This window comes from Myxine glutinosa, chromosome 2 (assembly GCF_964187855.1).
Source record: "Myxine glutinosa chromosome 2, kmMyxGlut1.1, whole genome shotgun sequence".
NCBI lineage: Eukaryota > Metazoa > Chordata > Myxini > Myxiniformes > Myxinidae > Myxine > Myxine glutinosa.
Window position 1 is genome coordinate 190,335,429 of NC_136262.1, and position 22,366 is coordinate 190,357,794.

The window sequence follows — 22,366 nt, forward strand, 5'->3', positions numbered from 1 at the left end:
TGTGATTAATGTTAGCTCTTTCACGAGCCTCGATCTTGTATACAAAAAAGAAAAAGAAAAAAAAAGGTCCAGATCAAGATCCGACCTATCGATGGGATACAAAATGTATACTGTTCAGCCTGGCTGGAGGTATGCTCTCTACCGAGTGCCGTTCTAGTTATTGATGATGCAAATAATGACTGCAGCAGCAGAATGAATTTGGAAGTGTACAGAAACATTTTGTCTGCCTATGTACAAGAAAATGCCTCTAAACTCATTGGGCGATGCTTCACCACGCAGCAAGACAATGACCCAAAACAAACTGCCAACGCAATCTAGGAGTTCTTCAGGGGAAAAACGTGGAAGGTTTTAGACTGACCAAGTCATTCTCCTGATTTAAATCCAATGGAGCATGCATTTCACTTGCTGAAAAGGAGACTAAAGTCAGCAATGTGGGAGGAGGAGGAGGAGGGGGTGGGGGGGGTGGGGGGGAGGGGTGAGGAGGTGACTGTATTTGCAGTGATTTTGAGTGCAGATGAAGGCTGAATGTGAGTCAGGGGAAGAAGACTTTTTCCAGACCCGATATGCCATGTCCCTTGCACGAATGGCTGCAGAGCAGTAATAGTTGAACCAGGAATGAAAAGAAGAGATAGTCTTCAACGATAAGGCGATATGTCTCCATTCCTGCCTCAATAACTTCAGCCAAACACCACAGAAACAGAGGCATCACCCGAGAGGAGGGGCAGTAATCTTCCCAAAGAAAGTCAAAATATAATTTTCATAAGCCATTCCAGTCAACACTATTAGAGTGCCAATACTGGCGTTTGGAGGGAGTAGTCGGAGGAGTCAGAGTGGTAAGTAAAGAGACGTGAACAAGAGCGTGGACAGAGGAACCAATCGGTGGTGAAATTTTGTAGCTATAACGCAACGGATCGGAGGTGGAAAACAGGTGCAGAGTATTGGGAGAGTGGTAGCGACAATCTGGAATATGGTTAGGTTGGTTTGATAATTTGCTCTCAATCATTAAGAATGGTGTTACCCCCAGCCATCTGTGTGCGAAGAGTTTAATCACTCCCTGTGGTGTACATTGAAGTCTCCTATATATGGGGCCTTCAGCTTGATGGCCTCTTGGCAGGAATATCGAGAATCAAAAAAAAATTATAACTCCTTTGCAGTGGAATTGTGAATGAGGGTTGTCTTTGGAAATGTGAAAGGAATTAATGAGAACATCATTTGACTGTTGGGTCTCAGAGAAGTACGCTATTCAGAGAGGTACTAGGCCTGGTGTTGGGTTAATGGTTATAATGTGGCTGGCTTAAGATCTTAGGGTCTTTAGTTCGAACCCCTTTCATGCCATTAAATAACACCAGGTGGGTTGACTCAGCCTGTCATCCTTCCGAGCTCGGCAAAATGAGTGCCAGCTTACTGGCAACAGGGGCACTGCCACGCTTCCAGAAAATGTTGCAACCAGCAGCCACAGGCTACATATGAAACAAAAACAACAGGATAGGTACTAACAAAATGGTGTTCAACAGAAGAAAGGTTAGAAGAAAGACCATAAAGGTTGGTGAAATGAATAGAAAAAGTCATGTTTATTACAAAGGCAAGCGTCTTTGGAGAGATCGATACTACTACTACGACGACTACGACTACTACTGCTACCTGAGCCCTCCCCTCAGCAACAAAGACAGGCAGAGCCCTGGAGATTCTTCACATCGCACCCCATAATGTCGAGAACAAGGGGCCACAAACATGTTGGACTTTTCCATGTTTGTAATTGGTGGTTTATAAGAAAATAAAAGGAAAGAGAAAGAATGGAAATACATGTAGTGAAAGTGAGTAGCATTGTGTATGTGTATGGAGCAATCAGATAAATTGAAAATAGCTCGGTAGCTTACTTTGCGTTAGACATAAAGATCAGCAATCCTGACACGGAGATTGCTAGACAGTTTCGGGCACCACTTTAGCACTCTTAAGTCAGGACGGTAGTACTACCCATGGTGGTTGCTGTCTACAACCTACTACCTAAAACAACCTAGATGGCTAGTTTTCCCATCCCGGGAGCCGCTCTTAGGTAGCATGTATTGTTTTTAGTCCTTTTGGGTGTCAAGGCACCCTCCTCTTCGAGGCAGAGGATGCTGATTTGGGTGGATTGCCGGTTTAGTCGCCGACGGCCTGACCATGAACAGGCAGTACTGGATACATGTTGCTGGTGGCAAGTGGTTATTTGCATTCCTGGCCTAACTATTAGGGGAATTTTGAGGGGAGGAAAGGGAAGGGAGGATAGTTTTTTTTCTGTAGGTGGTCGGGGGAGGGTGGGATAGTTGGGGGTGTAATCATTAGAATGAATCTCATTTTAGTATAATTTGTTGCAATGCAAAAACCACTGCAATTATAAATTATTTTGTGTATGCATTTTTATGTTTGGCTTCGGTTTCTAAAAAAAATTCACTTTCCTTTTTAATCCCATATTTTGTTCCAAGTGCTACAACAATGTTTTCTTATGAGACACATTGCCAGTCTACACTAAGTCTGCATAGTTGTTGTTGTTGCTGTTGTGGTTTTTGTTGGGGGTCGATTTTTGAAATATGCACCCATTGATCAGACATCGGCCGGACCTGACCCACATTTGTGGCTTGACTCCACCCATCATGCCACCCAGCCAAAATAATATGGCCGCCATCTTGGTTTCCTGGTGGGCCGAAGATATCAGACCTGTAGGCTTCTGATTATAAACTACCCAGGTTTATTGCATCACATTCCCAATGCCTTTGTTTGGGTCGAGTGTTATTCACGATGAGGGCCCCCCAATAAATCTAATCATATGTCGAATAAAAATTATTAACGTTCAATTAAGCCTGTCGACACACACAGGACACACCTCCCTAAAAAAAAAATAGCTTGGGCTTCAGACATAAAATTGAGAGACGCAAAATTTGAATGTAGTAGGCCTCTGTTGATTATACACTGCCCGAGTTTGTTGCGTCAGTTTTCCATTGGCTTTGTTTGGGTTGAGTGTTGCGATGAGGGACCCCGAAAAATCTCATCAGTCAAATAAAAATTATTACCAAAGCTTAATCAAGCTCGTCAGCACACACGGTACGCGCCTCCCTAAAAAAAATCGTGTTACATAATTATTGAATGGCCCCATATTGGGGTTAAACAATCAGTGACGAATGAGCTCGTTCTGATATAACCATGTGGCGGTTGTCATGGATGAGAGATGTCGAGTTAATCTTTTTAATAGCGTATTAAATGTGTGTTTACATTTAATACGCTATTAATTAATTGCGCTGTTCATCTTTTAAGAGTGCTTTAAATGTACATTTCGTAATCGGCCCATTAAGGGATTTTGTTGCAGGTTGTGACCACAGTGCAGTCATTCTTGTTGAATAATCATTGTATCCGAATAATAACTGAACCTTTTATATAGTCATACACTGCCTTACATATTCATTTCATTCCACCAGGAGAAGATAGCTCCATGTGCCATGGCTCTATTATCAACGGTCGTTTTGAGGGCTTTGTCAGCACGTACGCAGGGGCGTACTATATTGAACCTGTGGAGCGATACTTTCCAAAGGACGACATGCACTTCCACTCTGTCATGTACCATGAGAATGACATTGGTAAGCTTAGTCTCTAGTTATTCTATTACAAAATGCACATTTTCCTTTCTGTTTATGCATGCGATATAGCACAAATATAGTGTTACGTTTGTGGGGGTAGGAGATGAAATACCTTGGTGTGAAATCAGGAATGTATAGTTTAGAATGGACCGTATGTCGCAAAGAAGAAGAATCTCTATTAAGCAGGCCGACTGGGTGGGTAAGAGCATGTCGCCATAAGGAGGGTGGTTTGTGCTAGTTAAATAGGGCTTGTGGTTAATAATCCCCAGTGTGTAACGCCTCCTGTAATTTTTCCTTTGTTCTTGTCAAATTCAGAACCTGGTGTTGGCTTAGCGGTTAGGGTGCCGGCTTGGGATCCTAGGATCCTGGGTTCGAATCCCGGTCGATCGCTGAATTAACGCCAGGGGGGTTGACTCAGCCTGTCATCCTTCCGAGGTCGGCAAATTGAGTACCAGCTTGCTGGGATGAATGATCACGGTGTGTACCCCAATTTGGAATAGGTACACCGTATCCCTGTGCATCGTAAGAGTGTGACCAAGGGTTGGCGTCAGGAAGGGCATCCGGTCATAAAAACATTGCCTCAAACAGGGAACCATGATTGTCATGGGGCCCGCAAGGCTAACCCCCACTCTAGCGGGGTAAAATGGCCTTAAAACGATCATTCATATATATATTCTTGTCAAATTCACTCGGCCAGCCATGCAATCGGCACATTGCCACAACCACACCGACAAGCCCAAGAGAAACCCAGCACATTTGCCAAGCGGCAAGTAAACCCCGACATCATCCGAACATTCCCGAACAGAGACTAGACTCCGCCCCCCGACGACTCGTGACAAGGAGGCCACGCCTAGACCTTCACCATTGGGCGTCAAGCAAGGCCGTGAGGCCCTGCCCCGAAGACGACGCTTGGTCGTGGCCATGAACTGATGTAATGGGACGTCATGATTGGTCGTATGACGTCAAAGAGCTGGAAGGTTCGAGAAGAGGGAGAATCCGTTATCTCTCTCTCTCTCTCTCTCTCTCTGTCTCTCTCTGTCTCTCTCTGTCTCTCTCTGTCTCTCTCTGTCTCTCTCTGTCTCTCTCTCGCTCTCCCTCTCCCTCTCCCTCTCCCTTGCACTCGCCCTCTCCCTCGCTCGCCCTCTCCCTCGCTCGCCCTCTCCCTCGCTCGCGCTCTCCCTCGCTCGCGCTCTCCCTCGCTTGCGCTCTCCCTCTCCCTCTCCCTCTCCGCTCTCCGCTCTCCCTCTCTCCGCTCTCCCTCTCTCTCTCTCCGCTCTCCCTCTCTCCGCTCTCCCTCTCTCTCTCCGCTCTCCCTCTCTCTCTCTGCTCCGAACAGTCATTTTTCTTTTAACTCTCTCTGGTTCTGGCAATCGGATCGGGCAGTTGCTTTTGTTCTTCGTCCCTGGCTTGGCTGTTCTTGTGTGCGATCGTGGAGAGGAGGAAGAAGAAGCGGACTCACTCCCTCTCTTGTGCCGGCTCTGGGATTGAACGGGGTGGGGGGGGAGGGGGAGGGAGAGGAACATTTGGCTGCCTGCTGCTGGCTCGGTGTGTGGGCGTGCTTGTCCGGCACCATTGTTCGGGCGCTTCGACACACGGTGACTCTGGTTCAGTGACCACCGAGCTCCTCAAAGTCCTCGTTGAGACGCAAAGCTGAGTACCAGTTGATTTAAAACATTTATTTTCTGTAATCTTTCCCTTGTTTGTATACGAGTCTGAATGGAGACGTCTCAATATAGGAATTTGTTTTACTTTACCTTTCGTTTTTATTATCCTTGCATTAATTTTCATTAAATCCTTTATTTTTGGCATTTCAATTTCATGTATTGTGAATTTTGCTGTCTTGTATTTGTTTGTGAGTCTCGAGTAATAACTCCGTGGCGGCCGCCCGATTAGATAAGGCTTCGGGCCTTTCCCTCTCGCGTGAAAAAAAACAAAAACAAAAACCCCCGCCAGGTTTTGAAATAAGTCTCTGAGTTCAAGCTCGTTTCGGCTATCCTTCATCGGAGATCTTAATCCCCGGCGACGCGACAATAGTTTCAAGTATTAAGAAATAGGATAAATTGAAGATCTGGAAAGGACTACCCAATCAAATGTGTACGAGGTCAAATGCTTGCATGGGAAAAAAAAAATTAATTTGCACCTTTTTCCGTATTGTTCTGACAAACAGAAGGGAGTTGTTTATAATATTGATGAAATGATGCTGTAAGGATTTATGTAAGGTATATGACAATGGTTCAATTGCGAATGGTTCGATGGATGTGCAGAGTATCGTTGAGAGAGAGGAAGACAAATGATGAATTGCGAAAGATGATGGGAATAGAGCCTGTGATTGATGCTGTGAAGAGGAACAGGTTGAGATGGTTTGGTCATGTGTTGAGGAAGGATGAAAGTGACTGGTTGAGAAGAGTAATGGAAATGAATGTAGAAGGAAGTGGAGGACGGGGAAGACCGAGAAAGACTTGGCTAAAGATGGTGGAAGAAGAAATGCGGGCAAGGGGGTTAACAAGGAGAGATGCAGAAAATAGGGCAAAATGGAGAAGATTGTCATGGGGACCGCAAGGCTAACCCCCGCTCGAGCAGGGAAAATGGCCTTAAAATGCATGTTGTTGTGTTGTTGTATATGACAAGTATCCTGAGAATCAATGGGACCTTCGTTCCATTCCAAAAGCTGGAAACAAGATTTGAAGTCTCTTCTCTGTTAATGAATAGTAGCCAATTGGCTAGCCTATGTTATGGCTGCCAGGATGCAAGTCCAGTTGTTGAAAGAACTGGGCCTCGGAATGCCTCTGAGTGCTGAGCATGGGGATAAATATTCTATCAATTTATAGAAGTTATTTGCACATGATTGTTAATGACATTCAGGGAATGAGGGCCCTTTGGTATATAGTCCCTGTATATGGAGTCCCAACATGGAGTGTCCAGAGAAGTCTGGTCACATTGGTCGTGTATGCCATTTTGTTTCCATTCACCGTGAATCGGTCGGTGCTGTTCTGTGAGAAAAAAATGAATATGACATGCTTGTATGGTGATTTAGTGGTAGAATATGATACAAACATCAACACAGGAGAAAGACCTTTTTCTTGATGGCCAAGTACAATTTGAATGCAGTAGTTCTATTTCATGGTTATTCTTTTTCCATAATTATTTATTTTCTTCATTCGTTCCTCATGTTCACTGCTGATCTATCTTTATCAGTATTTCCATCACTTTTGACTTTGATCTCTTCAGCTGTTTTATCTGCTTGTTGCATTTCTCTGTCCGTCTTCATTTCCTTTTCCTTTTCTCTCCCTACCTCTAAAATTTATTTGTGGACGTAGATTATGTTGCATCTAATCATCATCTTGGATTCGGGGAAAGTTTTATAAAGTGAAAGAGCCACAGTGCTTATCATATGCACACTGGGCCAGCATAACAGATACGTCGCTGTGCACACCGCACCGCACTATACAAGGATAGATCGACACACTGCCATCCTGGTGCTTCAAAGGCAGGGTGATTCAACAATGTGTTTGCTTTCCCACGGTTGGACGTTAAGCTGGGTGCCCTGTCTGTTATCATTAGTTGGTGTATGTTAAAGATCCCACTGTGTCCTTCGCAAAGTGTAAAGGAGTTATCACCGGCATCCTCAACAAATTACAAATTCTTGCCCTGACTAACTGCTGGGAAGGCAAGGGCAAACCACCTGGTATCACTCTCGCCAATCAGCCAAGGACCTGCCTTCAGGTAGAGAAATCAATCACTCAATCAATCTTTTCAAGATTGAATTAGATTTAGATTTAGAATTTAGAACAAGATTTAGCCTGGTGTTGGGCTAGCGGCTAGGGTGCCAGCTTAGGATCCCAGGATCCTGGGTTCGAATCCCGGTCGATCGCTGAATTAACGCTAGGGGGTTGACTCAGCCTGTCATCCTTCCGAGGTCGGCTAATTGAGTACCAGTTCACTGGTAATTCCCTGCTTGTCGTAAAAAGGCGACAAAAAGGGTTGGCGGCAGGAAGGGCATCCGGCCGTAAAACATTGCTTCAAAAAGGGGACCAAAAAAACAACAACAACCACGGTCCCCGAAAAAGGCCAACCCCCGCTTTGCGGGGAAAAATGGCCTCTAAATGTGGTTATATGTTTTTTTATATAATCAATCTTTTCAAGCTCGTTCTCTTCTTTTCGCTCACAATTGTTATATTTTTCTAATTATCCACTCTCTTGATGGTGTGCGCATCTGGCATGAATGGTGTGCCTCCATCTCTATCTTTCACTTTCCTTCTTCCATTCCTTTCAAATTTCTCTATTCTGTCACGACCTGTGGTTTTCTTCTACTCACACGCTCTGTGCACCTCAAATCAGACACATCAGTGTAAACCTTTACTCCAAAATTACATTTCATTTTGCCGCGGTTTGTGATGTCTTTCAAGGTTAAATCGGATCGCGTCTGATTGCATGATTATTCAGACGTGTTGGAAGAACGATAATAAATCATTACATAATATAATTTCCCTTTTGGGCGCAGAGAAAGACAATTTGATTAGAGAACAAAAATATTACACTTCACACACAATAGACACAGGTTCGGTGAACCACGCTAGATGGAAACAAAATGGCTTCTAATTGCAAGTTGGCGGGGCTCTATATGCAGAGACTCTACTTTGGAGGTGGTGGAGAGGTGAGGAGTTCGGGAGGGGGGAGGGAGGGAGAGGTTGGAGTGAATAAAAATAAGGTGCCGAGAGTATTTTGCCTGAGGAAGTCCTTTGGGAAGTGGATAAAATATCACTCGAGACGAAGTCTCGTCTATCTTTCTTGTATAAAACTGGCAGAATAGATGGTATGAATATTGGTTGAATGCACCCTTCTTGTTCTTAACGACATACATCATATTGTGTGTGTGGGTGTCAAATAAAAGTTTTTCAACTTTGAAATATTTTAAGGATGGAAAACTTGTGGGAATGTGTGAGCTTACTCTGATACCTCTTTTTAGTTTTGGGGACAAATCTCATCATCAACCACAATTTCTAAAAGTAACAGGAGGTCTGTTTTCAGATGTATTTCAATCACACAAAGGTAGTTCTAAAATGAGAAAAATGAGTCCATTTTTACCATAATGCTGGATAATTAATTCTGCCTTAATGGACTTGGTCTTTCATTTGCATATGACTGCAAGTTTGGCTTTAATTTGAACCTGTAACTGCTAATTTTATTTGAACAAAAGGAAGAAGATTATCAGTGTTGTACTTTCCTTCTGTCATCCCTTTTTATTTATCCCTGATGTATAATCAAGTGTATCAAACTGCTAGAAAGATTTGAAGACATGAAAAAGCCATATGACCTACATTTTCTGATATTTCATCGGCTGCTTTAAATAAACTTTTTCTGCAAGAATATGAATATCGTTACATAATCAGAAGTAAATTGGATCCTTGTTCGTGAGACTTGTTGGTGAAACTTAACAAAAACTACTGTAGGTAATGGAATGATTGCATTCATTACCCTGCGCTCGCGAAGCGAAAAGCGGGGTTAAGCATTCAGTTGCGTATGTGTGCCGTACGTGTGCAGTGTCTGCATTTCAAAAATTCATTTTCTTGGCAACCGATCGTCCGATTGACATGAAATTTTACCATAGAAGCGCTGCCACCTCTACAATTTTTTTAATTCATATTATGATGTCATAGGTCACGTGGTATGGACGCCATCTTGGAAAAATGTTACACCTCTATCTCCCAAACCGCTCAATGGAAAAAATTCAAACATGGCTCATTGTCAAGTACTCACCAAGTGGAATAAGATGTGTTGATGGTGATATCATCGGTGCCTTAATTATGGTGTCATATTTTAACAGGTACAACGCTTGATCTGTTCAGTATGAATAAAACAAAAATTCCTCTGCAACTGTTAGTCCGATGGTTGCGTGTATGTTCGTCCGACACGAAATTTTCAGAATATGTGCGGCTCCTCCTGTATAATTTTTTTATGACAATTATAACGTCATAGGTCACTGGTACAGATGCCATCTTGGAAAAAAATCGGAAAAAAGTTGCACCTCTATATCTCCTAAACCACTCCATGGAAAAAATTGAAACATGGCTCATTGTCAAGTACTCAGCTTGGGGAATAAGATATGTTAATGATGATGTCATCAGTACCTTCGTTATGACATCATAATTCGACAAGGACAACACTTATCCGATCATTGGGAATTTTTTTCTCAGCAACTGTTGGTCTGATGACCACGAAATTTTCACCAAAGGAGCGCCTCCCCCTGTGGGATATTTTTATGATAATCATGACGTCATATGTTATGTGGTACAGGCGCCATCTTGGAAAAACCGAAAAATGTTGCACCTCCATATCTCCAAAACCGCCGCATGGAAAAAAATTGAAACATGGCTCATTGTAAAGAACTCGATATGGGGAATAGGTGTTGTTGACGATGACTTCATTGGTGCCATAATTATGACGTCATAATTCGACAGGGACAACGCTTAGTCTGATCAGTTTGGAAATTTATTGAGCGTGATCTATGCAACAATTATATTAGAGAATATAAATCTATGACGTCATCGCTCACGTGGTCTGGCAGCCACATTGGATCAAAGGAAAAAAATGTTCAAAAACAGAAGAGTTGGCTTGCAACAAGTTGACTGTGCAGGGTAAGTATTCTATGAATACCATCTAGTTCAAATCAGTGTTGGCTGCTTGCCTTAACATGATTTTGATAAAAATGCAAACATCTACGTGATGAGCACCTCATGTGATCAAACCGAGTTAAGACCACCATGGTGATTTGTGTGGCTTTCATTGCATTGATTTGTGCTGAAGAATTTTATTTCGATTTTGGTACATCATTGATCACCAGCTTGCGAAATGTTGACCAAGGACAGTAGGGTGTTTTATTTGCAGGGTAGGCTCATCTTGAGTAGTAGTAGTACAGTACCACGATTATTCAAAGTACTGTTTGTTGTACAGAGTGGCTTAGAAGAAGAAGAATGAATGAATGCAATTAAACGATTGCAAATTTTACAAGTTGTGTTTAACAAACAATAAATCCATGCCTGTCAAAGATGGGGGAGGGCAGAGGTGTGAGGCACAGGATAAAATGAAGAGGGGAAAACGGGCAATTCACAACAGTGACATGGGAATATACATGGCGGGAATGAAAGGGGAGTTGTGGGCGGTGGATGCACAAAGTTATATGAGTCTAGTGACTATGACCCACAAAAATGTGGATCAACCATTCATTCTTTCTTGCGTATGACAATTTACAGCTCACAGATCTGCGTCTATGTTGGACAGTCCACCCGGGGAGGGGAGAAGCCTCCAGAAACGTTTAACATTGCAGGATTGCGTATCATTTGTGGAGTCACCTGTGCAAAAAAAAAGAAAGGCTACAACCGCAGCTCGCAATTCTTCAATCTTATTGTACTGCTTTTGTCGACACTTTCTCCTTGATGAAGCCCCGCTAGGTTGTCTGGAGTTGTTAGATCTGGCCTACATGGTGGCCACTGTAGAGGCGCTTTGGTTAAGAAGGTTTTCTAAAGCTTTCTGTGAAAGCTGTCCATACTTGAGCAATTATTTGGCTTGTGTGTGCCCTCTGATGCACCCAAACACAAGCCACCAACTGCTCTTTAACACTGTAACAACGTGTGTGCGTGCCATGCTGTCTGACTTCCTACTGACGCCAGCGTCAGCGATTCTGTGTGGCCACATACCACGGCGAAGGAGGGAGGGAGGTGCGAGGAATTTAGCAGGGGCAAAGGGACTTTCAGGCAATGACATTGGTAGATATCATTGTACTTTAACCGAAATTACAAGTATATTATTGGTGCCATTGGACAAATCAACACAGTTTATAGGATTTCAATCTGAGATCCTAGTATCATGTGCTACATGATCATATGCGAACAGGCCAACTCATAGGCATCTTTGAAGAGTTGATTAAAACAATACTTTGGGCAAGCACATAGCCCACTTTGAATAAACACTGAAAAGAAGAGCTTTTGGCATGGATTTTAACGAGTTTTTCATCAAACAGCCATCTTAACATTTGAGGAATTTTAAAACTACAATCTTTGAATGATACTGTACTTTTACCTCTTTCATCTTAGCATTTATGAAAAAGGGGGTGGGGGTTTGGATGAGCGTAGTCTGAGTAATCAAGTGGAGCTGACAATGGCCGTCATCGCATGACATTTTTCACTTTGCGTACTGTTAAAGGGGACATCTAATTGGACAATTAAGTAACTTTCTTCACTTGGGAATGTGCCGTTAATTCATCCATAATATGATGGCAATTGATAAAACTAAAACCTCTGTTGATATTTGGTAGATATTGTAATGTCAGTCATTAACAAACAATCTGACCATGTCCCCACGCTCTACCCTCAGATTATCCACACAAGTACGGTCCATCTGGTGGCTGTGCTGACAATGCCGTGTTTGAGCGCATGCGGAAGATCCAAATATCAGCTGTCCCTGAAGAGCCCACCTCACAACAGGTTTGGTCGTACTGTATGAATACCATGTTGTGTGTTCTAACAATTTTAACGCTTTTAATATGTAGTGTTACCGGGTCCTCCCCTATCCTCTGGTCTCCGCAAACCTCCGAACCCCGAGGGAGTCCCCGGCAGAAAGACGTGTTGTCCTTGGTTGAAAACAAGCCAATCAATAACGAGTCCACACCAAGGGTTACGAACAAACCACCATATATTATAAATCCCACACAGGAATCACGACCCAATTAATACAGCACTTTACAATATAATTCCCATCTACAGGTGGCGCCACCTTACCGAGCCCCTTAACCCCAAAACTCACGGCCCTTGCCCCAATGTCTCTGTATGCCTCCAGGGCGACGTCGATTCGCTCCAGTGATCGTGGAATCAATTTCCGATTCCAATCTGGGGAAGCGGAGTCGATCGAACCAACCCGCAGGCCACGTGGTCCAATCTCCAGCACGATAGCGGTAGAATGGGAAACCTCCCCAAAGGCGATTTCGGGTACGTACTTGGTTGCGGTTCAATCCGCGAGTCTCCTCAATAACCCTCCCCCAGCCACTGACTTGTACAGCCGTCCTCGGCAGCCCGCCGGAGAGTAACGCCTGGTCGACGCGCCGCAAAAACCCGGTCACTGCCGGTGATGCGCGTGGCGAAGATGGCGGTCGGCTTTCTCTTCCACCTGGGTTGGGAGGTGAGGATACTCGGCAACCTCCCCGAGGATACCCGACTACGCAGGTGCCGCAGCAATTCGGCAATCTCCTATCGTGCGGACTTCTTTTCAAAGAGGCAAAGTTCCCTTGTCCTGCACGTTCGACTGCTCGGTCTGGAGCTGCAATCAGAACACGTCTCCTCACGATCTTCCCCGCTTCTCCTCCCCCTCTCCCCCTCTCTTCCGGGTCACGATCCGATTTCTGGCCACCTTTTACCCGGAGCGCTTTTAACCCTTTTAACCACAATAAGCATTATCAACATCCGCATCATCAATAAGCAAGAAGCATCAACCCTGATAAGAACCACCATTATTAGGGCCGGTATCCGTAACAGTAGTTCTTTAGTTTGTATAGAAACTGTTTTTATGTACACTATAGCACAACAGCAACTAGAACGGCACTCGGTAGAGCACATAACCCCACCAGGCTGAACAGTTTATGTTTTGTATCCACTGATAAACCAGATCTGCATCCAGACCTTAACCAAACTCAAATCGGCTTGTTCTTGTCACCTACCCAACTCATCTGCCAAGTTTTGTCATAAACTGTTCACAACTCTGAAATATTGTCTCAATCTCTCAATTGTGAAGAATCACTCAAAAAGTCATGCCGTTGAAATAACAACAGGTGGGTTGACTTAGCTTGTCATCCTTTCGAGGTCGGCAACATTAGTATCAGCTTAATAGTAATGGGGGCATTGCATCAGCGACACAGCGGTGGTCCCAGGAAGTGATGCAACCAGCAGCTACAGGCTGTATATGAAAAACAACAACAATCAATCCTTGTCACACACCCAAACTGTCCTTCAAATGTTGTCTGAATCCGTCCATATCCTTTAGAGATACCAGACAGATAGATAGACTGACAAAGGTGAAAACATGACCTCCGTCCATCTTCGGTAGCAACAGGCATTTTAAAGGCCATTTTCCCTGCTAGAGCGGGGGTTAGCCTTGCGGTCCCCATGACAATCTTCTCCATTTTGCCCTATTTTCTGCATCTCTCCTTGTTAACCCCCTTGCCCGCATTTCTTCTTCCACCATCTTTAGCCAAGTCATTCTCGGTCTTCCCCGTCCTCTACTTCCTTCTACATTAATTTCCATCACTCTTCTCAACCAGTCACTTTCATCCTTCCTCAACACATGACCAAACCATCTCAACCTGTTCCTCTTCACAGCATCAATCACAGGCTCTATTCCCACCATCTTTCGCAATTCATCATTTGTCTTCCTCTCTCTCAACGATACTCCGCACATCCATCGAACCATTCGCATTTCCACCCTTTCCAGCCTTCGTTGCTGCTATACGTTCATTACCCATGTCTCGCTCCCATAAATCATAACACTTCTCACACATGCAGCATACACCTTTCCCTTCAGCTCCAGCGACACTCTCCTCCTCATCAGCACGCCACTCAGTTCCCGAAACTTCTTCCATGCACATCTCACTCGAGCAACCGTTGCCGAGTCTGATCCACCTTCTCCATTCAGCATGTCTCCGAGGTAGCAAAATGTTTTCACACCTTCCAGCTTCACGCCGTCTCCAAGATCCAACTCAACATTTCCTCCATCTGCAGCTCCCTCTGTGCACACCTTAGATTTGAATGTAGCTGCCACAGTGGTAAATGACCCTCTCAGACCACTACATTTTTGATGAACCCACTCAGCGCACATTGTACATTGAATGGAATTCACTCCGACACCGTTCCTGCACACAGCACACGGCCACTTCCCAGTTCTTTCCACCTCACCACATGCTTTGCTTTACCACTTGCCATCACCTTCGTCTTTCCGATATTCACCTTCAGACCTTTTGTCTCCATACATTCCTTCCACTTGTTCATCTTTTCCTTCAGTCCATCCATACTTTCCGCAATCAACACCAGATCGTCTGCATACAACAACTCCCACGGTAAACCCTCCTTTACGTTCTGAGCCAGCACCTCCATCACAGCTACAAATAGTAGTGGACTTAGTACCGACCCCTGATGCACTCCCACCTTCACCTCAAACTCACCACTGTTCCCGTCCTTCATCCTTACAGCTGTGCGCGCTCTTTTGTACATTGCCATCACTACTCTGATCAACCATTCCTCCACTCCTAACTTCCTCAATGCCCATGTCAATACTTTGCGTGGAACCCTATCGAATGCTTTCTCCAGATCAACAAACCCAAAAAACAACTTCTTCCTCTTCTCCATGTACTTCTCCTGCAACTGCCTCACAATGAAAAGCGCATCTGTCGTTCCTCTTCCTGGCATAAATCCAAACTGCATTTCGTCGATCTTCACTTTCTTCCTTATCCTCCTCTCCAACACCCTTTCCAATACCTTCATTCCATGCTCCAATAACTTTATCGCTCGATCCGAGCCACACTACAGAGGGTCACCTTTCCCCTTGTATAGAGGGACGAGGGTACTCAGTTCCCAATCCACTGGAATGCGGCCTATCACCACCAGATTACAGATCTCTGTCATTCTCTTCACACCCGAACTTCCTGCTGCCTTCAACATATCTCCCACAACTCCCGTCGGCCCTCCCGCTTTTCCACTCTTCATTGCTTTTATCGCTTCCTCAACTTCCTTCTCAGTTATCTTCTCTGCCGGTCATAAAACTGGGTTACTCTCCATGTTGCCATCCCATTCATTCTCTGTATTCAACAGCATTTCCATATATCTTTTCCATCTTCCTTTAATTCCATCTGGGTCGACAACGATTTGTCCCACTTCATCCTTCAAGCAACTCACCCCCATCACATCACACCTCTCTTTCGCTATGTGCTTTGCAATCCTGAATACTGCTTTCTGACCCTCTTCCGAATCCAAGCGTTCTCCGAACATTTTCCTACATGCCTCCTGCGCCTTTGCTACCTCTTTCTTTGCATCCTTCCTGGCTGCCTTATAACTTTCATGCTCTGCTGTTTCTGCTCCCGTACCCTTCGCCTTCTGCCACGCCTTGAACTTCTTCCTCTTCTCATCAATCCTCTTTCCAACTTCATCATCCCACCACCATGTTTCCGAGTGCCTCGGTGGTCCTTTTGTCCATCCACATACCTCACCAACGGCTCCCAACAGACTAGCTTTCATTGACATCCAACCACTTTCAAGCTCAACCACATCATCCTCTACCCTACTCAGCCTCTCTTTTAATGCCTCCCTTACTGTCACCTCTTTCAACCTCCACACCTTCATTCTTGGTTGGTACTTAACCCGCCGAGCTCTCCTCGCACCTTTCACCCTTATGTCGCTGAAAACCAAGTGGTGCTGTGAAACAGCCTCCTCCCCCGGGATCACCTTTGTGTCCCGGAGGTGCCCCCTATCTCGCCTACGCACCATCAGGTAGTCAACGGTTGTCGTCGACCCACCTGACGTGTATGTAACAAGCTTATTATCCTCTTTCTGGAACTGAGTATTACAAATCAACAAATCAGCTCCATCAGCAAACTCCAAAATCCTTTCACCTTCTCCATTTCTCACACCATATCCGTAACCCCCATGAACTCCCTCAAAACCATCCATACTCCTTCCCACGTGTCCATTCAGGTCTCCTCCCACCACAACAACTTCCTCATCTTTCACGTTTTCCATCAGCTTCTCTATCGCACACCAGAACTTGTCCTTCTCTTCATCGCTTCGACCAACCTACGGAGCATATCCCGAGATGACGTTCACCAAGAGCTTTCCAATCATCATTTTCACCATCATCAACCTATCACTCACTCTAGTCACACTCACCACACTGTCTACAAACTCCTCAGAAAACAGGACACCAACGCCATTCACGCCCTCCGGGCACCCTTGCCACACAAACTTGTATTTCTGTCCCTGCCTACCCTTCACCATTCTTACACCACTTCCCTTCCATCTCGTCTCTTGCACACAACATATGTCCACTCTTCTTCTGACCAATACTTCCACCACTTCTCCTGATCTCCCTGTCATTGTCCCTACATTCCATGTCCCAAACCTCAGAAACCGATCTCCACTTCGGGCTGTTCCCTGCCAATATGTAGTTGTAATTGTCATGGTTCTCTTTTTGAGGCAATGTTTTTATGGCCGGATGCCCTTCCTGACGCCAACCCTCTTAGTCATCTCTTACGACACGCAGGGATACGGTGTACCTATTCTGACCAGGGTACACACTGGGAAACGTTTAAAACATGGAAATTCGGGGGGGGGGGGGGGGGGCGTCAGCATCACGGCTGCGGTTTAAACATATTCCAACAATATCCAAACAGAACCATGAAAACCATGAAAAACAATCTGGGAAAAGTCTCCAAGCGAGAACGTGGATTTGAGAAAGAAGGAGCAGAGGCGGAAGAAAAACGAAATACAAGGGGCGGGGCACAAGCCGAGACAAGGAGAAGAGCGAACAAGCACGTGTCCGGGAGGAGAGAAAGAATCAATATAGAATTCTTTGTCTAGGGAGGTGAGGTGAGGGGGAGAAAATAAAATAAAAGAAACAAGCAATACAGCGAAGGAAAGAACCCAAATCGACAAAACACCGACGGGGGGAGGGAAGCCCCAAGTCACCAGGCCGCACACGAGGTACGACTCAGAAAACGATTAACTACACACAAGTTTGCACGAATTACAAACCAATACCAACCAGAAACATGCAATAACACGTACACAGCAAAATAACCAGTGGAAATTTGGCAAAGACAAAAATGGGAAAACACTTAAACTTCGATGCCGTGGAGAGCTCGAAGTACGCTTCACTCGCCCGAGGAACCGGAAACCGGAAGCATGTCTCCTAGGTAACAAAATGTTTTCACACCTTCCAGCTTCACGCCGTCTCCAAGATCCAACTCAACATTTCCTCCATCTGCAGCTCCCTCTGTGCACACCTTACACTTGAATGTAGCTGCCACACTGGTTAATGACCCTCTCAAACCACTACATTTTTGATGAACCCACTCAGCGCACATTGTACATTGAATTGAGTTCACTCCGACACCCTTCCTGCACACAGCACATGGCCACTTCCCAGTTCTTTCCACCTCACCACATGCTTTACCACTTGCCATCACCTTTGTTTTTCCGATATTCACCTTCAGACCTTTCATCTCCATACATTCCTTCCACTTGTTCATCTTCTCCTTCAGTCCATCCATACTTTCTGCAATCAACACCAGATCATCTGCATACAACAACTCCCACGGTAAACCCTCCTTTACGTTCTGAGCCAGCACCTCCATCACAGCTACAAATAGTAGTGGACTTAGTACCGACCCCTGATGCACTCCCACCTTCACCTCAAACTCACCACTGTTCCCGTCCTTCATCCTTACAGCTGTGCGCGCTCTTTTGTACATTGCCATCACTACTCTGATCAACCATTCCTCCACTCCTAACTTCCTCAATGCCCATGTCACTACTTCACGTGGAACCCTATTGAATGCTTTCTCCAGATCAACAAACCCAAGAAACAACTTCTTCCTCTTCTCTATGTACTTCTCCTGCAACTGCCTCACAATAAAAAGCGCGTCTGTCGTTCCTCTTCCTGGCATAAAGCCAAACTGCATTTCATCAATCTTCACTTTCTTCCTTATCCTCCTCTCCAACACCCTTTCCAATACCTTCATTCCATGCTCCAATAACTTTATCGCTCGATACGAGCCACAGTCCAGAGGGTCACCTTTCCCCTTGTATAGAGGGACGAGGGTACTCAGTTCCCAATCCACTGGAATGCGGCCTTCTTTCACCACCAGATTGCAGATCTCTGTCATTCTCTTCACACCCCAATTTCCCGCTGCCTTCAACATATCTCACACAACACCCGTCGGCCCTCCCGCTTTTCTACTCTTCATTGCTTTAATCGCTTCGTCAACTTCCTTCTCGGTTATCTTCTCTGCCGGTCCTAAAACTGGGTTACTCTCTATGTTGCCATCCCATTCATTCTCTGCATTCAACAGTATTTCCATATATCTCTTCCATCTTCCTTTAATTCCATCTGGGTCCACAATGATTTGTCCCACTTCATCCTTCAAGCAACTCACCCCCATCACATCACACCTCTCTTTCGCTATCTGCTTTGCAATCCTGAATACCGCTCTCTGACCCTCTTCCAAATCCAAGCGTTCTCCGAACAAAGGTTCTTTGGAACAAAGGCTCCGAACAAAGGTTCTCCGAAGTTCTCTGAACTTCGGTAGCAAAGGTAATTATCAGGAAACCACTGTTCTGCCACTGAATTTCTAACTGGCAGTAATAGCTTCCATTATCCAGCACACTGATCAATGGACACCCCATTCTGAAGTTTTTCTGTTTACCTGTGTGGCTGTTGAAAGTAAAGACTAGTGTATCCGAGTTCGGTACATACATGATAATGATGAAATTTGAAATGAATCGACGTTTCACACTTAGGATGTCACTACAAAAAAGCATCTTGCCTTTTGAAGATCTACATTTGTTCCATTGTATTTCTCTAGCCAAAGAGCAAGACATCGTCGAATGAGACGTCACAGAGGAATCGTCGTGCCGTGGATACCAAAAACACCTGCTTGCTTTTCATTCAGACAGACCACCTATTCTTCAAGTACTACCAGTCAAAAGAGGCGGTTATTGCACAGGTGGGTAACAGATGACTGGCACGTTTGTCTTCAATCTTTTTATTTGTTTTTTTAATGATTTTGGCTGCATTAGTGGTTAAAAACTGGGTTTGTGTTGTTCAAAATAGGCCATCTACATAATGTTAATGCAAATGGTGCTCCCTCCCAACTATCTTCCATTTTCTCCTTCAATGTGGCTCATAGATGGTTCTTATATCCCACTATTTTATCATCTCTTATCCCAACCTTCTTTCCCTTTCATCATCCCATATTCACAACTCCCTTACCACACCCGTTTTCTAACCACGTGTGAGTATTTTCTGTGGATTGCACCATTTTAATGTGGATCTCTGAAATTCTATTCTGTGAGAATACATGGACGTGCGCGGGTGCGCGCACACACACACCTTTGGTGCACTGTGAATGTTCTGGTTTGTGTTCCAAAATATAGCATTTAATTGAAATCAAGTTGTTCCTCAATCATAAACTGATGTTTGCAGACAGACAGACAGACAGACAAAGTGACTTAACCTCGCTTTTTGCTTCGCATGTGTGGGGTAACCATGTAATTGCATTTAAACTAAACAACAATCTGGATGATTCAGCTTTTCCTGATGACAGGCATAAGTAATATTTGCACACAATACATAAAACGCACCTTTATTGATTCTGCTTTACAGATATTGGTAATTATTTGTTCCTCTTTTTGTAGTAAAATGTATTTTTTCTATGATCCATAGATTGCAAGCCATGTGAAAGCAGTAAATGTCATTTATCACAATGCTAACTTTGATGGCATCCGTGGAATCACTTTCATGGTGAAAAGAGTGCGGGTAAGTGTGTTATTCTCCTTTTCTTTGTCATAACCATATATTCACAAAGACTTCTTTGGCAAAGTGCATCTTGTGTTGAAATTATATTTTTCATCATCTCCCCTCCTGCAGGAAGGGGAGACTTTTTTGTTTTTTGGTTATTTTGTTTTTCTTTCTTTTTTAATACACTTGAATGACGTTCGTTCATTTCTGAGCCATTCCTAAAATTTAGAATTGGTCCAATATACCCAAGCCACTTTTTTGGATGCTGTTCCTATTTTATGGCATCAAAGGTGAAACATTAAAAATCATATGCCCTGCTTTGCCATTCCCTTGTATTTACAGTGCCTTCAGAAAGTATTCACACCCCTTGACTTTTTTCACATTTTATGTTACAGCTTGAATTTAAAATGGATTGCATTGAGATTTTTTTTGTCACTGATCTACACATAATACACCATAATGTCAAAGTGGAATTTTCTTTTTATAATTCTTTACAAAATAATTAAAAATGAAAAGCTGAAATGTCTTGAATTAATAAATAAATTAACCCCTTTGCAATAACAGTCGAAATTGAGCTTAGGTGCATCCAATTTCCTTTGATCATCCTTGAAATGTCTCTACAACTTGATTGAAGTCCACCTCTGGCTAATTCACTTGATTCGACATCATTTAGAAAGTGACACACCTTTCTACATAAGGTCCGACAATCGACAGTGCATGTCAGAGCAGAAATTCCACCATGAAGTCCAAGGAACTGTCCATAGAACTCTGAGATAATTGTGAGCATGCATAGATCTGGGGCAGGATATCAATACATTTATAGTGTGTGGAAGGTTCCCAAGAGCACAGTGAGCTCCATCAATAGGAAATGGAAAGAATATGAAGCTACCCAGATTCTTCCTAGAGCTAGCTGTCCAACCAAATTGAGCAACAGGGAAAGAAGGACCTTGATCAGAGAGGTGACCAATAACCAAGTGACCAATCTGACAACTGCAGAGTTCCTTGGCTGAGATGGGAAAACTTGCTGGAAGGACAACAGTCTCTGCAGCATTTCACAAATCCATGCTTTATGTGAGAGTGGCGAGGCGGAAGCCACTCCTGAGAAAAGGTCACATGACAGCACACCTGGAGTTTTCAAAAAGGCATGTGAAAGACTGAGAGCATGAGGGAAAAGATTCTGTGGTCTGATGAAATGAAAATTGAACTCTTCTGGCGGAAACTGGGCACAGCTAATCACTCATCTAACACCATCCCTACCGCGAAGCATTGTGGTGGCAGCATCATGCTATGGGGATGCTTTTCAGCAGCAGGGACATGGAGTCTTGTAAGGTTAGAGGGAACAATGAATGGAACCAAATACAGGCAAATCCTTGAGTAGAACTTTCTTGAGTAGAACCTGACACACACACACACACGTGTGTGTGTGTGTATATATATATATGTATATATATGTATATATGTATATATATATATATATATATATATATATATATATATATATATATATATGTATATGTATATGTATATATATATATATATATATATATATATATATATATATATATATATATATATATATATATATATATATATGTATATATATATATATATATATATATATATATATATGTATATGTATATATATATATATATATATATATATATATATATATATATATATATATATATATATATATATATATATATATATATATATATATATATATATATATATATATATATATATGTATATATTGTTACGGATCGCGGATTAGATGTTATTTACCGAGCGGTGGTATTGCCGCGACCTAACAGTTCCCCCGATTCTTCCCCAACTCACCCGATTCCACCCGAACGTTGGCCAAATCGCGCTACGCTAAATCAATGATTGGAAAGGACACAACGACTGGGATAAATGAAACAACGCCAGGGGTACAGTTCTCAAGACCTCCGGAGGAGGGTATAATTAGTGGTGGAGAAAAGGGGTAGATTACAAGGTAGAGTGAGGTAAAAGACACAGAAGAGATGGGCACTTAAATACAATCTTATCTTATCCCAGACAGACCACAGACAAACGGAACAAGGCTGACTTACACAGGGATTGATGGCAGGAAGGGACAGGCAGTCGATAGCACAAGGTGCACCTTGGCTCAGGGACAGGATCAAGTCAAGCACGGTCCAAGAGATGCAGGGAGGCCTCACAGCGC

General features: G+C 43.7%; 1 protein-coding gene across 2 annotated transcripts in view; it reads left to right on the forward strand.

Moving 5' to 3' along the window:
• Positions 1–22,366, forward strand: part of ADAM10 (ADAM metallopeptidase domain 10) — a 175,545-nt gene that overhangs the window by 87,670 nt on the left and 65,509 nt on the right. For both annotated transcript variants that reach the window (XM_068106543.2, XM_068106544.2), the window contains 4 exons: positions 3,450–3,608; positions 11,979–12,088; positions 19,225–19,365; positions 20,085–20,177. In XM_068106543.2, the coding sequence (XP_067962644.2) occupies positions 3,450–3,608; positions 11,979–12,088; positions 19,225–19,365; positions 20,085–20,177 (503 nt within the window). The remainder of the gene's footprint in view (positions 1–3,449; positions 3,609–11,978; positions 12,089–19,224; positions 19,366–20,084; positions 20,178–22,366) is intronic.